Source organism: Littorina saxatilis, linkage group LG17, assembly GCF_037325665.1.
Source record: "Littorina saxatilis isolate snail1 linkage group LG17, US_GU_Lsax_2.0, whole genome shotgun sequence".
Classification (NCBI taxonomy): Eukaryota; Metazoa; Mollusca; class Gastropoda; order Littorinimorpha; family Littorinidae; genus Littorina; species Littorina saxatilis.
This window is the reverse complement of record NC_090261.1, coordinates 65775195-65794047: the sequence shown is the minus strand read 5'-3', so window position 1 is coordinate 65794047 and position 18853 is coordinate 65775195. Positions and strand designations below refer to the sequence as shown.

General features: G+C 42.4%; 2 protein-coding genes across 2 annotated transcripts in view; one reads left to right on the top strand and one right to left on the bottom strand.

Moving 5' to 3' along the window:
- The first annotated feature begins 675 nt into the window (after positions 1–675).
- Positions 676–18009, top strand: LOC138952189 (3-[(3aS,4S,7aS)-7a-methyl-1,5-dioxo-octahydro-1H-inden-4-yl]propanoyl:CoA ligase-like). Its single transcript, XM_070323791.1, has 3 exons — positions 676–767; positions 10088–11621; positions 11977–18009. Exons 2-3 carry the CDS (start codon positions 10136–10138, stop codon positions 12438–12440), a joined length of 1950 nt encoding a protein of 649 aa, XP_070179892.1. The 5' UTR covers positions 676–767; positions 10088–10135; the 3' UTR covers positions 12441–18009.
- Positions 16276–18853, bottom strand: part of LOC138953372 (uncharacterized) — a 4079-nt gene continuing 1501 nt past the window's right edge. Inside the window, exon 2 of the mRNA XM_070325171.1 lies at positions 16276–16295. Coding sequence (XP_070181272.1) covers positions 16276–16295 — 20 coding nt within the window. The remainder of the gene's footprint in view (positions 16296–18853) is intronic.

Here is an 18853-nt window from a genome sequence, read left to right as displayed (position 1 = left end):
ATGACACTGGAAAGGTGCCTTTAAACTACGAAGTAGAACACATGATACTGGAAAGGTGCCTTTAAACTACGAAGGAGAACACATGACACTGGAAAGGTGCCTTTAAACTACGAAGGTGAACACATGACACTGGAAAGGTGCCTTTAAACTACGAAGGAGAACACATGACACTGGAAAGGTGCCTTTAAACTACGAAGGAGAACACATGATACTGGAAAGGTGCCTTTAAACTACGAAGGAGAACACATGACACTGGAAAGGTGCCTTTAAACTACGAAGGTGAACACATGACACTGGAAAGGTGCCTTTAAACTACGAAGGAAAACACATGACACTGGAAAGGTGCCTTTAAACTACGAAGGAGAACACATGACACTGGAAAGGTGCCTTTAAACTACGAAGGAGAACACGTGACACTGGAAAGGTGCCTTTAAACTACGAAGTAGAACACATGACACTGGAAAGGTGCCTTTAAACTACGAAGTAGAACACATGATACTGGAAAGGTGCCTTTAAACTACGAAGGAGAACACATGACACTGGAAAGGTGCCTTTAAACTACGAAGGAAAACACGTGACACTGGAAAGGTGCCTTTAAACTACGAAGGAGAAAACATGACACTGGAAAAAGGGTGTTTGTAAACAAGTTATGAGATGTGAGTATACATGCTCAGGACTAGTTGTTGCTCAGTACACACACCTGAGTCACCCGCGGACTGTCAGGTGGACAAGCAACGGACGCTGATCCTGAAGAAACGCGTTGCCAGGTAAAAGAGTGTTTCAAGTTTAACATTCAATCGTTATGTGTGATACTGATTAAGCTTAAATTGGAAACAGATAGACAGATACAGTTTCAAACACAAGAATAAAAAAATAAAAATAAAAAACACAAAAAGATAAGTTTATTGAGTGTTTGATTATAGACAAAACGAAACATTCTCTAGAACTTCCGCTTCTATTCCGCTTAGTTGTATATCTTTTTCTGTATGTCGTCAGATCATTGCAAGTTCAATGTAATCAATCTGCACAGTATCAATATGAGTGTCCATTATAATGTTTCCATCGGCTTGAATGTCGGGTCCCCTACAACACGGGGGATAACCGGTCAAAGGCCGAACAGAAGCCGAAGGCCGCTCATGACACGTGTGAAGGCAAGTTTTGTCTGTTTTCTAGGTATTGTTTGATTTATGTCGGGATTTAAGGTAAGCTACTGATTCAGCGATGACTAAATTTGTTTCTCGATGCATAAAAAGTCAGGGAGCGATTGATATTTGCCCGTAAATAGCCTTCAAAGCTGAAAATGTCCGCGATCGAGCACCGGAAATGGCTGTTCGATGGGTTTTGCAAGTAGAAATGTGCTTTATTTCACCAAATCAGCTCGTATTTGGTGTGGGTACGGGATTCTAGAGGACGAAGGAGTCATAAGAGGTGCAAAGAAGTGCTATTTGGGAGTAGAATAAATCTTCCGAGACAGTAGACAAGAGAAGGTCATATTTGAGAGATGCGCGTAGGCCGATTGTCTTTCCGACAAGCGAATGATACAGCAGATTAATCATTCGTTTTGACCAGAAACCTAGTCTCTAGTTTTTATGAATGAGTTTTTTAATTAAAACAATCACGAGAACTCTCTCGCTTAGCCTAATGGCTGTTCGATGGGTTTCGCAAGTAGAAATGTGCTTTATTTCACCAAATCAGCTCGTATTTGACATCGGTTTGGTATATATATATATTTTCTAATCCTACCGCGAACTGGATAGCAGACGCGGCACGACTGTTGCACCACACTTTGAAGTAATCCCACACTTTGAAGTAAATTACTTCAAAGTGTGGGGATGTGCCCCACACTTTGAAGTAAACCCATTTTTTACTTCAAAGTGTGGGGGGATCTTCCCACACTTTGAAGTAAACTCAGTTTTTACTTCAAAGTGTGGGGGGATCTTCCCACACTTTGAAGTAACTTACTTCAAAGCGTGGGACTTTTGCATCGCCTGTTTGAGCCTGATGATTTTGTCAAAAAAAATGGCAGTCTTTTGGATGAGTGAACAGAAAAAGTGAGCGAGCCAAGAAACATAGTGATGTTTGTTATCAGGCTTTAAGCAATGTCCCTATGTTGAGTGTGACGAAAACTCGTGGTGACGATTTTAAAACATGTTGGGTCACGCATGGTCCAATCTTACATGGTCCAACCTTACATGGTCCAACCTTACATGGTCCAATCTTACATGGTCCAATCTTACATGGTCCATATATATATTATTGGACCATGTAAGATTGGACCATGTAAGATTGGACCATGTAAGATTGGACCATGTAAGGTTGGACCATGTAAGGTTGCACCATGTAAGGTTGGACCATGTAATATTGGACCATGTAAGATTGGACCATGTAAGATTGGACCATGTAAGGTTGGACCATGTAAGATTGGACCATGTAAGGTTGGACCATGTAAGATTGGACCATGTAAGGTTGGACATGTAAGGTTAGACCATGTAAGATTGGACCATGTAAGATTGGACCATGCAAGGTTGGACCATGTAAGGTTGGACCATGTAAGGTTAGACCATGTAAGGTTGGACCATGTAATATTGGACCATGTAAGATTGGACCATGTAAGGTTGGACCATGTAAGGTTGGACCATGTTATATTGGACCATGCAAGGTTGGACCATGCAAGGTTGGACCATGCAAGGTTGGACCATGTAAGGTTGGACCATGTAAGGTTGGACCATGTAAGATTGGACCATGTAAGATTGGACCATGTAAGGTTGGACCATGTAAGGTTGGACCATGCGTGACCCAACATGTTTTAAAATCGTCACCACGAGTTTTCGTCACACTCAACAATGGGACATTGCTTAAAGCCTGATAACAAACATCCCTATGTTTCTTGGCTCGCTCACTTTTTCTGTTCACTCATCCAAAAGACTTTGCCATTTTTTTTGACAAAATCATCAGGCTCAAACAGGCGATGCAAAAGTCCCACGCTTTGAAGTAAGTTACTTCAAAGTGTGGGAAGATCCCCCCACACTTTGAAGTAAAAAATGGGTTTACTTCAAAGTGTGGGGCACATCCCCACACTTTGAAGTAATTTACTTCAAAGTGTGGGATTACTTCAATCAATCAATCAATGAGGCTTATATCGCGCATATTCCGTGGGTACAGTTCTAGGCGCTCTGCAGTGATGCCGTGTGAGATGAAATTTTATACGGCCAGTAATTGCAGCCATTTCGGCGCATATTTACCTTTCACGGCCTATTATTCCAAGTCACACGGGTATAGGTAGACAATTATTAACTGTGCCTAAGCAATTTTTGCCAGGAAAGACCCTTTTGTCAATCGTGGGATCTTTAACGTGCACACCCAATGTAGTGTACACGGGGGGGGGGGCTAGTTCGGACACCGAAGAGAGTCTGCACACAAATTTGACTCTGAAATAAATTTCCGCCGAACCTGGGATCGAACTCACGCTGACAGCGGCCAACTGAATACAAATCCAGCGCGCTACCAACTGAGCTATATCCCCTTCAAAGTGTGGTGCAACAGTCGTGCCGCGTCTGCTATCCAGTTCGCGGTAGGATTAGAAAATATATATATATATACCAAACCGATGTCAAATACGAGCTGATTTGGTGAAATAAAGCACATTTCTACTTGCGAAACCCATCGAACAGCCATTAGGCTAAGCGAGAGAGTTCTCGTGATTGTTTTAATTAAAAAACTCATTCATAAAAACTAGAGACTAGGTTTCTGGTCAAAACGAATGATTAATCAGCTGTATCATTCGCTTGTCGGAAAGACAATCGGCCTACGCGCATCTCTCAAATATGACCTTCTCTTGTCTACTGTCTCGGAAGATTTATTCTACTCCCAAATAGCACTTCTTTGCACCTCTTATGACTCCTTCGTCCTCTAGAATCCCGTACCCACACCAAATACGAGCTGATTTGGTGAAATAAAGCACATTTCTACTTGCAAAACCCATCGAACAGCCATTTCCGGTGCTCGATCGCGGACATTTTCAGCTTTGAAGGATATTTACGGGCAAATATCAATCGCTCCCTGACTTTTTATGCATCGAGAAACAAATTTAGTCATCGCTGAATCAGTAGCTTACCTTAAATCCCGACATAAATCAAACAATACCTAGAAAACAGACAAAACTTGCCTTCACACGTGTCATGAGCGGCCTTCGGCTTCTGTTCGGCCTTTGACCGGTTATCCCCCGTGCTACAAAGACCCAGAGTAGAGAGAGAATTCAAAACATAAACGAGTACTTACTAAGTCGAAGTTTGTGTAGAATTCCATGATACAGTTTACAGGAACGGAGGGATATGTGAGAGTGCGCATGCGCTAGGCTAGCCATATTTTACAGCATAGATCATCAAAGCGTAAACCACATACTCTTTGATGATCTACAAAGTTTTACAACAACAAAAGTTAAGTTGTAAACAGAGGGTGGGTTTTATTGAGGGAGGGCGCATATCCCTCCGTTCCTGTAAACTGCATCATGGAATTCTACACAAACTTCGACTTGGTAAGTACTCGTTTATGTTTTGAATTCCATTTCATGCAGTTTACCGAAACTACGGTTTATGTGAGACTTCAAAGTTGTTGTTGTCAAACTTCCATTTCAACATTCATTGATTCACTCACATTTTAGAAGGTAAATGTTTCTTGTTCTGATCACTTTATGAATTCTAAAAGTAGCAGAGGTATGAGTATATTCAGAATACTCGAAACAATCTACTGCACATTTCAAAATCAATGACACTTTCGTATCAAAAAACAAAACCATTAATGCTCTCTGCATCAAGAAAGTTTTCTTTTACAACCGTACACATTATTTCACCCTTTTTCTGTGACATTTGTGCATCAAATAATGAATTCATCAATGCTTTTTTGCATCAATAAAGTTTTCTTTCACAACAGTGCTTGTCTACACACTTTTCTTTCCATAGTAATTCAAGATTGTGTTCTTTTTCATCTGACTCTTCAATGGTTTGTCATAGAATTGTTTGAATGTTTTTGCATTGGTCCAACCAGCTGCTTTGAGAATATCACCAAGAGGTACACCTGACCTCTTCATTGCTGATGACGCTGCACATCTGAAGCTGTGTGGTGTATAACTTGACAATCCAGCTCTCGCTAATACTGTCCGTAACCAGCGAGAAATTGTGTCCCTTGATGCTGGTTCATGAGGCGGTTTGTAACACAACAACAGTTTACCGCTCTGATCAACTCTCAGTTTCTTTGTGCGTTCAATGTATTCTTTCAAGCACTTGACTACACAAACTTGCTCATCCACAGTATATACTGGTAAATCTAAATTTTGCTGATGATAGCCAGGTCTTGTGTGTTTCAACTTTTCTGTCATGTAAATAACACATTTATTCTCTAAAAAAACAAACAGATTCTAGGTTCATCAAATGAAGAGTTTGCACCCTTTGAGCAGATGCCAACAAAAGTAAAGCCGATAGGCTACTTTCAGCGTTATGTCTTTCAATGAAAGCTGAGCATTGTCTGGAAGAGTCTTAAAGTATTTCAAAACATCACCAACATCCCATATCTTGGAATGCCTTGGCATTGGTGTCCTGAGTTCAAAAACTCCCTTCAAAAATCTCACAACCAAAGGATGAGTACCAATTGTAGATTTATCTGACATCAAAATAACTGAAGAAAGTGCACTTCTGGCAGTATTAATTGCACTGTAACCTAATCCAGCTTCAAAGAGATCAGTGAGAAAACGTAACACTTGATTTACAGAGGGACGCAAGGGATCACTTGACCGTTGAGCACAAAAGGATCGCCATCTCGCAAGATAACAGGCATATTGTTTCTTGGTTGTACTTCTCCATGAAGCACAGATGATGCTTTGAGTCTTTCCATGAAGGCCTCGTGTCTCGAGAGATTGCCTGATAAGACACAAGCCAGGAGACGTAGTTTTCTCTGAAGTGGATGTGCTGCATTGCTGTGTGGTAAAGTCAGAAGACGTTTTCCTTTCGGAAGAATCACAGGTTCCTGGACTAGCAACAACAGAAGCTAGGGAAACCACACCGCTGTTGGCCACAGGGGAACAATCAGCATGCCATCTGCCCCGTCTCTCCTCCACTGCATCAGCACCCTTTGAATCAGACTGAAAGGAGGAAATGCATATATATCAGCCATTTTGACCAGTTGTGTTCAAATGCATCGACTGCATACGCTTCTGGATCATGTCCCCATGACATGAAAGGTTTTACCTGAAAATTCAACCTTGAGGCAAAGAGATCAATTTCTGGATTCAGCAGTGTCTCTTTAAGCCTATGAAATACAACATCATTCAATTTCCATTCTGTACGGTCATTGAACTGACGTGACTGCAGATCTGCTTCAGTGTTACATTTCCCAGGAATATGTGTAGCAGATAACCAAATCAAATTATCTTTACACCAAATCCAGATTCTTTTTGCCAACGCATTACATTCATGTGAATGTGATCCTCCCATATTCTTTATGTGGGCAATAGCACAAGTGTTATCTGATAACACCAAGACATGTCTCCCTGTGAGTTTTGCTTTGAAACTTTTCAGTGCATATTCTACTGCCAGTAATTCAAGCACATTTATATGAAAAGCTCTTTCATTCATTGACCATCGTCCCCCTGTTTTCAGGTCTCCACACACTGCGCCCCAACCTCCTGTAGAAGAAGCATCAGTCTGGATTGTTATGTCATGGCATGCATTTTGCACTGTATGGTATGACTCATCAATGTTCTCAATCCACCAATCTAACTCTGAACAAGCATTGTCAGATAGATTAGCTAAAGACTCAACATTTCCTTTTGCTACTTTAAGGGCATCAGACTTGTCTTTTTCTAACTGTCTGAAATACAGAGGTCCCCACCTATTAGCAGGAAAAGTGGCAACCAACATTCCAATGACTTGAGCCAGTTCTCTGATTCTGATTCTGTTCTTTCCCATGAGTCTGTAACAGGCTGCCTTTATATTCTGCCTTTTTTGATCTGGAAGTGATACACTATCACACAGTCATATCTTCAGAATTCAAGGTATTTTAACCGTTTGCTTGGATTGAGAACAGATTTGTCATCATGTATTGTGAAACCAAGAGATTTAAAGAGTGTTACTGTCTCACTGACATTCACTTCACATTCTTCAACTGTGTCTGCCTGTAAATAACAATCATCAATGTATGAGGTAGACAGAAAACCTTGTGCCCTCAACTTTGCATACACTGGTTTTAGCAGCTTTGTGAAGTACCTTGGACAGTTACTCAAACCATTTGGAAAGCATGTATACTGAAACATTTGTTCACGCCATCTGAATTTTAGAAACTTTCTGAACTGATGTTTGACAGGAACTGAATAGTAAGCGTGTCTAAGATCAACTGAGGCCATATAACAGTCTTTAGTCATCATTTGTGTAGCAGTTGACAAGTTATCCATTTTAAAATGTTCGTACACGACGGATTCATTGAATCTTTTCAAGTTCAAAATAAGCCGATGTGACCCATCTGGCTTTTCAACAAGAAAAATAGGTGAAACCACCTCATCTTCTTCTGGTTTTGATGGCTCAATGACATGCATACTCAATAGATGTTCTACTTCTGCATCCATTATCTGAAATAAGTGACCAGGAACTTGATTGTGGGCCTCATGCTGAGTTTCCACCTTCTCAATGTCTTCACTCAAAGGAATTTCTGTTCCCTGTACCATATCTAGAATAAAGGAATCAGATGTCAATTTCTTCCAATTGTGAACAAAATGTTTCAGTTTACCTGCTTCAAATTCAAATGTGGCATTCTTTATTTCACATACCTCTTTGTTGTCTACTCTGCTTGCCTGCTTGTCGTTGTGCCGGAGAAGAATGGTCTCCCTTGACTTCTCCCTCTCCCCCTGAACTGAGCTCCTCTCTTCCAGTTCCACCTTCCTCTTCCTCTCCATTCGGAGTTTTTTTGTGCATACTGACGGGATGGGAAATATTTGTGCCCTCTACTTGATTGAGTAAAGGCAAGTCCAAGTTTGGTTGTACAGTCAATATCAGCACACGCTGACTTGAGATCATCCCCAAATAGCCACTGAGTGACTGGTATGTTTGAAGATGCCAGTTTTCTGTATTTTCTGTTCACATTTTGTCCAGACAGTATTTTTGCTCTTCTGTCCAGTGACATGTCATACGCTGTTTTCAGTATCAGCCCACTTGCCTCAGCGATTGTTATTATCAGCTTTTTCTGTTCCTCACTGGCAACCCCCATTTTTAGGGACACATCCCAGGCCACAACAAGAGCATTGTTGGTAATAGAGAGAGAGAGAGTGAGGGAGGGAGAGTGAGGGAGGGAGAGAGAGAGAGGGAGAGAGAGAGGGAGAGAGAGCGAGAGAGAGAGCGAGAGAGATTGAGAGAGGAAGAGAGAGAGAGAGAGGGGGAAAGGGGAGGGTGCGAGAGAGAGAGAGGTAGAGAAAGAGCGGAGGGAGGGGTGGGAGAGAGAGAGCGAGAAAGAGAGATTTTCGAAGATTTTCCATGTTAAACGAAAGAATGATACTATTGCTATTTATAACCCTATCTGTTTATGTTTATGTTTATGTTCAGCATCGCTCACAGTATCAGAGAGAGAGAGAGAGAATGGTAGGGTTTATGTTTAAACTGTTCAGCATCGCTCACAGTATCAGAGAGAGAGAGAGGGTGGCAGGGAGGGTGAGAGAGACAGAGAAAGGGAGAGGGGGGGAGAGAGAGAGAGGACGATTAAAGATAAAGAGAGGGAGAGAGGGAGAGAGGGGAGGGGAGGGAGAGAGAGGATGGGGAGAGAGAGGATAGAGAAAGAGAGAAAGTGTGCAAATGCCAGTTGACGGAGAGAATTATAGCTAAATTATAATTGATCGAAAATATTGTACATTTTCGAAGATTGTCCATGTTAAACGAAAGAATGATATTATTATTATTTATAACCCAATCTGTTTACGTTTAAACTGTTCAGCTTCGCTCACAGTATCATACTCATAGCGAGTCATATTGTAACTGAGGTTCAAAGAGAAAGAGAAGAAGAAAAAGAAAAAGAAGAAAAAAAAAAAAAAAAAAAAAAAAAAAAAAAAGAGCATTGTTGGCCGTGTACAGTAACTTCTGTTGACGTTGTGATTTTAAGTCATACGTTTTGGCACTGTGTTCCATCAAACCCCAGATTTCGGGATTCACTTTTGGGACGCCTGTCTCAATGTTCTTTGGGCGTTTAAACTCTCTTTCGTTTTGCTTCATCTTTTCTTCGGTCATCTGACCCTTTGCCATCACTGATACAAGTTTGGCAATTCGATCTGCAACTTCATCACCAAGAGTCTCAGAAATGTCAAAATCTTGCTCCAGTTCATTCATAATTTCACTCTCATTGGGGTCGTTCAGTTCAGCCTCGGGTCGAGATTCTGATGCTTGAGTTTTACACATTTCTTCAAGAAGGTGATCGAAATCATCCCCAGTCTCCACAGATTGTTCGTCATCACTGACTTCACGTTTTCTCTTTTTCGATTGTTTCGTTTGGGGCGAGTCGCCATCTTTGTCTACCACCATAGTTAGAAACTTCAAAATTTTCTCATTTTGACTCTTCATCTTTTCCCAATCCGAGATTGGTAGAGTGACTGTTTGTGGGTTTTCCTTTCCACCCGTGTCGGGTGCGTGGATCAAGTCATTCAATTCTGAGTCCGAATCGAGTTCCAACTCTACTTGTTTCTCTGTCATCGCGACTCGCGGTTTTTTTCGAACTCGGCACGATAAAGGATAATGCACTTACTTTGTCCAGCAGAAACAATCAATTTCACACACAAAACACAACAGGTTACGTCGATTTTCGGATGAAAATGAAGTTTTCTTCGCCGAAAATTCCCACATGCTGCCCATGGCCGCCATAACACATACGGGTATGGCTAGCCTAGCGCATGCGCACTCTCACATAAACCGTAGTTTCGATAAACTGCATGAAATGAAATTAGAGCGATAGAGAGGGAGAGAAACAGAGAGAGACAGACAGACAGACAAAGACAGAGACAGAGAGAGAAAAAGGCTTTACGCGATTTTGTTAGTTATTAATATGTCAACCATTTTTTTTTCAGATTAGCAAGCAAAGGACGCAGAGTATTCCTATCATCATAACCATCACAATGCCTGAATTTAAAACTCTGCTGGAGGCCCTGCAGTACTGGAGCAGGACACTGGGAGACGCCCCAGCCTTCATCTTTCGCGACAGTCGTCACGGGCGTCACGTGCTGACCTGGAACAAGCTGTACACGCTGTCAGGGCGCTTCGCTGCCATTCTCAGAGAGCGGGCAGTGTCACGTGGCCACCTGGTGGTCAACACGCTGACCAACAGTCCCGAGAGAGTTGTGTCCGAGCTGGCCATCTTGTTGAGCGGAGCAGCTTCCGTCAACGGTCAGTGTCACTTGGCGGACGGTTCCGATCTGTTACGCACGTTACGTGTGTCAAGGGCCGCCGCCATTCTTGTCGACCCTGATGTCCCTGACAGTCCCTGGCACGTTCTGAAACACCACGTCACTGTGGATGACGACGACAGTGTGACGTCAGAGTCCTTGCCCGACCTGAGAAAAGCTGTCTTCGTGCGACGCGTGGAGGTGAAAGGGCAGGAAGACTTCCTCGCTCACCTGGAGACACGCACTGAATGGTTCCAGGCTGATGACGTCACCCCTGATGACACGGTGACGGTCTTCACGACGTCAGGAACCACGGGGTTCTCCAAGCTGGTAGTCTACACACACGGCCAGTTCCTGAACATTTGGAATTTGGAGGGTAGCATGGCTGATACTGTTGTCCTTCCGGGTGAGAAGTTTTTCTCCACTGCTCCCCTTGGCTGGATTGGTGGTTACGTGGGTCTCACCGTCCTTCAAGGCGCCACACGTGTGCTTTGTGACGTCAGAGCCGGGGGGGCTCCACGAGACATGCCGGGGTTTATCTGGAGGAGTTTGCAGGAGGAACACTGCCGGAGAGCGAGCTTTGCTCCCATGTTGCTGACGCGGCTTATTGAACTGTCAGGCACACACCAGCTTGAAAACAAGACCAAACAATTCGCACAACAAAACACAACATCGAAAACCCAAGAGGAACATAAAAGGGTCATTTCAAACGCAAGCAGACTCAGCGCTGCCAAACAAACCCACAGTAAGATCCGCTGCGGTGAAAATGAAGAAGGGAAACAGGAGGACGGGAACGGTGACAGCATACCTCTAACCGAAGACAGCGGCTGCACACGTGAGACCAAGCAGCACACGAGAAACTTCGACGCCGTTCATAGTCACGGAGACGACGGTAACTCGACCCCTTTGCCTGCCCGACCCTTGACCCCTAACCCCCGACCCCTGACCTGCACCTTACTGGGGGGCCTCCCAGTGACACACTCCATGGTCCAATCCGCTCTGTCCATCTCTCAGTCTGCTCTCGTCATGTACGTGGCGACGGACTTTGGCTTCGTGTCGGGGATGGTGTTGCGGGACTGGACGGATTACGTGGACCACGACACGGGGCCGCCACTGACCAACGTGCAGGTAAAGATTGTCAGTCAGCAGGACGAGGACATCCAGCTTCCCGCTGACCAGCTGGGACTCGTCCTGGTCAAGAGACCGGTATTTCCTGGAGGTAATCACGTTGACTTTGTAGCTGGGCTCGGTTATTTTCCCTTAACAAGTGTGAGATAATCACTACTTACGTACACAATGTACTAAACCGCATTACTTTGCTATTTCTACAACGACTAAAAAATGCCAATCTCAACTAACTAATGTAACTCTTCTCCCACTATAAGTTCTTAATTGAACACCAGTTAATTCTCGCAAGATGACGTTTTCTTTTTAAATACGATAATGTGCAAGGGATTACAAATCCCTGGTCTATGTCGTTTTACCATGTGCTTTTTGCCAGCTGCAGTGACTGCTTAGGTAAACTTTTCCTGGTAACGGAAATGCAAAATGTCACTTTCCTCTGTCCAATCCAGGTTACCTGAACGACCCCGAGGCCAGCGCGGCCATACTCACCAGTGACGGCTTTATCCGTACCGGTGACGTAGGTCGTCTGGACCAGCGTGGCCACCTCATCGTGGAGGGTAGGGGCAGTGACGCCATCATGAGAGGTCTCTACATTTTCTATCCTGCCTGGCTGGAAAAACGTATCGGCGCATGTCCGGGAGTTTGTGACGTCATCATCGTGGGTGTTCCAGATCCTGGCGTCAACGAGGAGCTCTGCGCATGCGTGGTGCTCGAATCTGATGACGTCACAATGAAGGAGGTGCAAGAGTTTGTGGAACGGGACATCGTGGCGAAAGAGGATGACCCGCTGTCGCCACGGCCCCGCTACTACCTGAGGTTCGAATCTTTTCCCGAGACCAGCACCGCCAAAGTGAGTCGCAAGGCCACCAGAGAGCAGGCTGCGCAAATGTTAGGACTATCCTCTCACGGCTAGGTGATTACACGTGCAGCACCCGTCAGGTGCACTCGATGTACAGTTATGCGTCGCACTGTAACATTTGCCATTACAGTTACATGATTGATTGACACAGTCAAAAGATCTAATATAGACAGAGATTTAGCGTATCGGAAATAACACATTCTACAGGAATATAATCTTCCAGACCCGTATACGTTTTTATCTGAACTCGTACTCTCCTTGACTTAAGCCGAAATAACACAGTCTACAGGAATATAATCTTCCAGACCCGTATACGTTCTATTTGAACTCGTATTCTCTTTGACTTAAGCTAATTAGTTAGTTAGTTAGTTAGTTAGTTGTTGCTTTTTGGGTCCAGCGGACCATATAGGCCAAATCAGGACCCCACAAGTTTAACATTACACATATTTAAATTAAACCAATTTTACTTAACAAAATTAGGAACGTCACCCGAAGGAAACATAAAAGCTAAATCGAAACCCGACGTGTCAAGGATTTTTAAAACTCAAATCTTAAAATAAAGGCCAGATGCCTTTAAAAATCCAAAGAGAGCTGCAGAGCTGACCTCCGTAAAAATATGTTTCAAGCTAGAGGTTACAAAATACTTCACTCTTTGATCATACAGATCAGCGCACTCGGTGAGAAAATGGCTTACAGAAAAACTATGATCACAGGCGTGGCACCATCGTACCCTTGACTTAAGCCGAAATAACACATTCTACAGGAATATAATCTTCCAGACCCGTATACGTTCTGTCTGAACTCGTATTCTCCTGCCGAAATAACACATTCTACAGGAATATAATCTTCCAGACCCGTATACGTTCTGTCTGAACTCGTATTCTCCTGCCGAAATAACACATTCTACAGGAATATAATCTTCCAGACCCGTATACGTTCTATCTGAACTCGTATTCCCCTGCCGAAATAACACATTCCACAGGAATATAATCTACCAGACCCGTATTACGTTCTATCTGAACTCGTATTCTCCATCAACTTTACTAGAGTTGTGCGCCTTGAATCACTGTGTGTCTCTGTCGCTCTCTCTCGTGCTCTCTGTCTCTCTCTCAGATCAGTCTCACCGCGTCGGACAACTCATAATCTTCACTCAGCTCTATTCACCCAAACAGATTATGTACAGTCTTTGTTGTTTTCTTTATTTCTTCAATGATAATGTTTGTAGATCGTTAGCCACACGTCAGTTCGACTTTTATACCGCAGAATATCTCAATCGTTTTGCTGAAAAAAAAGTAGTCCCCGAGTTAACGATAAATATGCGGATGACCTCTAAATTATTGAAATGTACTCTGAGATCAAAGACAATCATGACCAAAGACAGGTGAGATCGAGACTCGGTTGTGATGGATAATCCATATGGTTGTGATGGATTATCCAGAATAATCCCCTCTACAGCTAACAGAGACAAAGAGGCAGGTCATGGGATAAGCCGAAATAACACATTCTACAGGAATATATTCCACCAGACCCGTCGTTTCGCACATGAATATCATGACACGATTTTCGGTGGCAGAAGGTTTGATGAGCAGTAAACAGGCACTCGCAGAGTTTGTATCAAAAAGTTCGTTTTTTTTAATGAAAACGTCGGAGTAATGGGATAAAAAGCTTACACACCTCGTCCTGAATATCGTGCATATTTTCCCAAATATGCACGATATTCAGAACTCGGAGTGTGTAACCTATATACATACTGTTTTAGTGTAAGTTATTTTGTCGCTCAAGATTTTGAATCAGGATGCTCTTGGGATTGATCTAAGCGGTTGCCCATGAAGCGTACCTCGTTACGACATGTTCTATCTGAACTCGTATTCTCCTTGACTTAAGCTTGCCATCATGGTCAACGGGGCCTTTTAACCTGATTTTGCTAATCTTCATTTATATGATTGATACGGTGAATGATGTTTGTGCTCTCTTGTCTGTTTAGCTATGTTCAAGCATAATCAGGGGGTTACAGGATTCATGCTCACTCGATTGGTGGTGTTGGTTACGTTTTGGATGTAAATAATCTTAGTTTTTCAATCAATAAATCAATCAATCAATATGAGGCTTATATCGCGCGTATTCCGTGGGTACAGTTCTAAGCGCAGGGATTTTTTTAATTTTTTTAAATTATTTTTTATGCAATTTATATCGCGCACATATTCAAGGCGCAGGGATTTATTTATGCCGTGTGAGATGGAATTGTTTACACAATACATCACCAGCAGATCGCAGCCATTTCGGCGCATATCCTACTTTTCACGGCCTATTATTCCAAGTCACACGGGTATTTGGTGGACATTTTTATCTATGCCTATACAATTTTGCCAGGAAAGACCCTTTTGTCAATCATGGGATCTTTAACGTGCACCCCCAATGTAGTGTCCACGAAGGGACCTCGGTTTTTCGTCTCATCCGAAAGACTAGCACTTGAACCCACCACCTAGGTTAGGAAAGGGGGGAGAAAATTACAGCCTTAACATCAAGGACCAGGCACACATATAGGCTACAGCCTTAACATCAAGGACCAGGCACACATATAGGCTACAGCCTTAACATCAAGGACCAGGCACACATATAGGCTACAGCCTTAACATCAAGGACCAGGCACACATATAGGCTACAGCCTTAACATCAAGGACCAGGCACACATATAGGCTACAGCCTTAACATCAAGGACCAGGCACACATATAGGCTACAGCCTTAACATCAAGGACCAGGCACACATATAGGATACAGCCTTAACATCAAGGACCAGGCACACATATAGGCTACAGCCTTAACATCAAGGACCAGGCACACATATAGGCTACAGCCTTAACATCAAGGACCAGGCACACATATAGGCTACAGCCTTAACATCAAGGACCAGGCACACATATAGGCTACAGCCTTAACATCAAGGACCAGGCACACATAGAAGCTAGCTTGAGACTTGGAGGGCACAATTGTCGAGTACGTTTTCTTCTACTTGTTCGCGATTGAAAAGTTGCACACATTCAGCTGCAGATAACACCTACTCTTCAAAACAAGTGTAAGGACCAATCAAGAACATGTAACAGCTTTCATCGTGGAGACATGTTGCTACAGTGAATGATTGTGTCAGTGTGTGAGCTTCTAAACACCAGCTGGTCTCTACTGTTTAAAGCTACGACCCTCTGGTAGTACTTGCCTCGCACGTTATTGCACTAGCATGTTTTGTGCCGATTTCATAGGACTTTGAAATTCACATTCTTTTCTCAATCAATCAATCAATATGAGGCTTATATCGCGCGTATTCCGTGGGTACAGTTCTAAGCGCAGGGATTTATTTTATTTTTTGTATTTATTTTAATTTTATGCAATTTATATCGCACACATATTCAAGGCGCATGGATTTATTTATGCCGTGTGAGATGGAATTTTTTTTACACAATACATCACGCATTCACATCGGCCAGCAGATCGCAGCCATTTCGGCGCATATCCTACTTTTCACGGCCTATTATTCCAAGTCACACGGGTATTTTGGTGGACATTTTTTATCTATGCCTATACAATTTTGCCAGGAAAGACCCTTTTGTCAATCGTGGGATCTTTAACGTGCACACTCCAATGTAGTGTACACGAAGGGACCTCGGTTTTTCGTCTCATCCGAAAGACTAGCACTTGAACCCACCACGTAGGTTAGAAAAGGGGGGAGAAAATTGCTAACGTCCTTACCCAGGGTCGAACTCGCAACCTCTCGCTTCCGAGCGCAAGTGCGTTACCACTCGGCCACCCAGTCCTTTTCTGTCGAAAGCAGGATCGTTTCAGGTGTTTAGCCTGGAGCAATACAACTGTCTGCCTTTAATATTTCTAGAGGAACACTCACAGCTCTTTTGTCAGTTCTAAAACAGGCAAGTAGCCATTACATTGTTGAACTTCACTTTTTAACAAATTACTGACGATTGAGTTCATTTTTTTGACCGGTTCTTAATTTCTTTCGAAGAGTATACATTTTTGCTGCGAACAACACATACATAAAGGTTTAAGACAACAACACCTGCACGCTTGAACATATGAAAATCGAAAAAAAAGGAAAAAAGTTCGTTTGTGTTTTTTCGATAGAAATCGACCTTCGGCAAAACGATCTCGCATGCAAGCAAGAAAATGATCACGCTTGCGTATTTCTTCTTTGTACCATAGTCAATGTAGGCTACTTTTACATATCCCGTCTGTCAGAACATCTAAACAGATATAAAGGAGTTTTCGTTTATCATGTATTCGTGAGCAGAGTCACCGTGCGTGTTACGTTGTAACAAAAAAAGCAGGTCACATAATCTCATATCCAGCGAACACCAAGAAGAAGTCGTAGACGTCATAACGAAGTTAAAGGCTGCCAGATTCGTAGCGTTCTGATTAATTAATTCATATTGTTTACATGTGCCAATCATGTTATAAAACTGTACCTAAGGGGATATAATAACGATTGGCTGTAGCTTTCGAACACAGAAAAAAATATTTCAGTATTGCAAAGTGGTGTTGATAGTGTCGAATGTAAACAGAACAGTCTCAAAGTGAAAGTGGATGTTTTCCGGAAATTGCGCAGGCGGAAATAATTATACGATCTCTCACAGCACATATTCGCAAGAAAAAGGCCACAGGCTTCAGCTGACAAGCTACAAGTACATCTAATTTTCTAATAGGCCTATGTACTCACGTGTCCAGCAAAACTTTGGCAAGTTCAGTATCCCCTTTGTACTTGGTTCTCAATTTGAAGCGATGGGCCTCTGATAAAAACAATCTTTCTTTCAGCGCGATCCAGCGCTTGTGCTGCGTGGTGATGAAGCAAGGAGTCCACTTTCTCTTCTCAGCAGATTTAGTGGCCTTGACAGCTTTAGACGGGTTTACTTCTATCTTTTTTGCCATTGTACGCAACCGCGCTTTGACTGTCTCCGACGCCAACGGTCTAAAAATAGCCCAAGTCCTGGAGAACTGTTGCTAAACAATGCAATAAAGAATTAATTATTTCTCGTAATTGGTATGGACTTCAAACCTAAAACTTTGCAGGAAGCTTAATGTATACATCCTCGCAACGATGGGAAAAGCCCTGGAAGTAATTAAACTAATTAAATAGGACTATATGTGAGCCTTTCAAGAAGAGCAACATTATACAAAAAATTCCAAATCCAAGTGGGATCAAATCGTGTAAAACGCGAAAGATTATTCCTCTATCGCACAGGTACACTTTTTTTGTGATGTTTTGGGAAGTGTTGTAAAACCGGCTTTATAAGATGGAGAATTAACCTGGTGTCATTAGATCAAAATGTAATCGAGACTTCAAAGCACATAATTATCAAGGTGTAAAATTGTGAAAATGCAATTTACTCAAGGAATCAATCAGAGTTTATAAATAGTTTCAATCGATGTTATCTTTGCAGGAAAATTTATTTACGATCTTTGAACAATGTTTATTGAAATCTTCACATGAAATGTCTTATACACAAGACAATGTCGATGTTCTTATTTAGTTTGTTTTTAAGTGGCTTAATTACTTTTCAAATTGAACCGGAATTTGTTTAGTGGCTGCAAGACCTTAAATAAAAGTCTTCATTTTTACAACGTTTCATTGAGAGAGAGAGAGAGAGAGAGAGAGAGAGAGAGAGAGAGAGAGAGAGAGAGAGAGAGAGAGAGAGAGAGAGAGAGAGAGAGAGAGAGAGAGAGAGAGAGAGAGAGAGAGAGAGAGCGAGAGAGAGAGAAGGAGAGAAAGGGAGAGAGAGAGAAAGAGAGGGAGAGAGAAAGAGAGAGAGAGAGAAAGGGAGAGAGGAAGAGAGAGAAGGAGAAAGAGAGACGGACGGACGGACGGACAGACGGACGGACAATCGACAGAGAGTAGCGCACTCCGCAATGGCTTAGTAGCCACTGGTTCCTGTGTATGTATCCAATGGATTAAAAAACAACAACAACAAAACCTCATAATTTGCCGAACGGAAGTTGTATACTTACATTCAGAATGTACTCCTGTTCTGGTCCAAAGAAAGATTGAAAAGCATATCCTGTGTAGACGATTCACTCAATATCTTTACTTTGCCCTGGGTCATGTAGAAAGCTTTTATATGAAAACATGGCGGCAAAGTATGTAGACTTCAAACAATGGGCCGATGTGTGCGCCTTGGTACAACTGTCAGAAAGATGAGGTTAAAGAGTTATAATAATAATAATAATAATAATAATAATAATAAATGAGCATTTATATAGCGCAACATCATAACTTTACAATTATGCTCTTTGCGCTTGACACATTCAAAAGTCAAACACAGTTATACAAGCATTTACATCTACATTCATAGTCAGCAACGCTTGATTAAAAGCATACACCATCAAACATACATTACAACAGATTCTTCCACTAATTAAGTAATAAAAACATGAATAAAACAGGTAGTAAAAACTAGTTAATGGGAGT

What these genes read in the sequence shown, in the direction of transcription:
- LOC138952189 (XM_070323791.1), top strand. Translation starts at nt 10,136, where the DNA reads ATGCCTGAATTTAAAACTCTGCTGGAGGCCCTGCAGTACTGGAGCAGG. An exon ending in GAGACCGGTATTTCCTGGAG is followed by an intron (nt 11,622 to 11,976) that starts GTAATCACGTTG and finishes TGTCCAATCCAG; the next exon opens with GTTACCTGAACGACCCCGAG.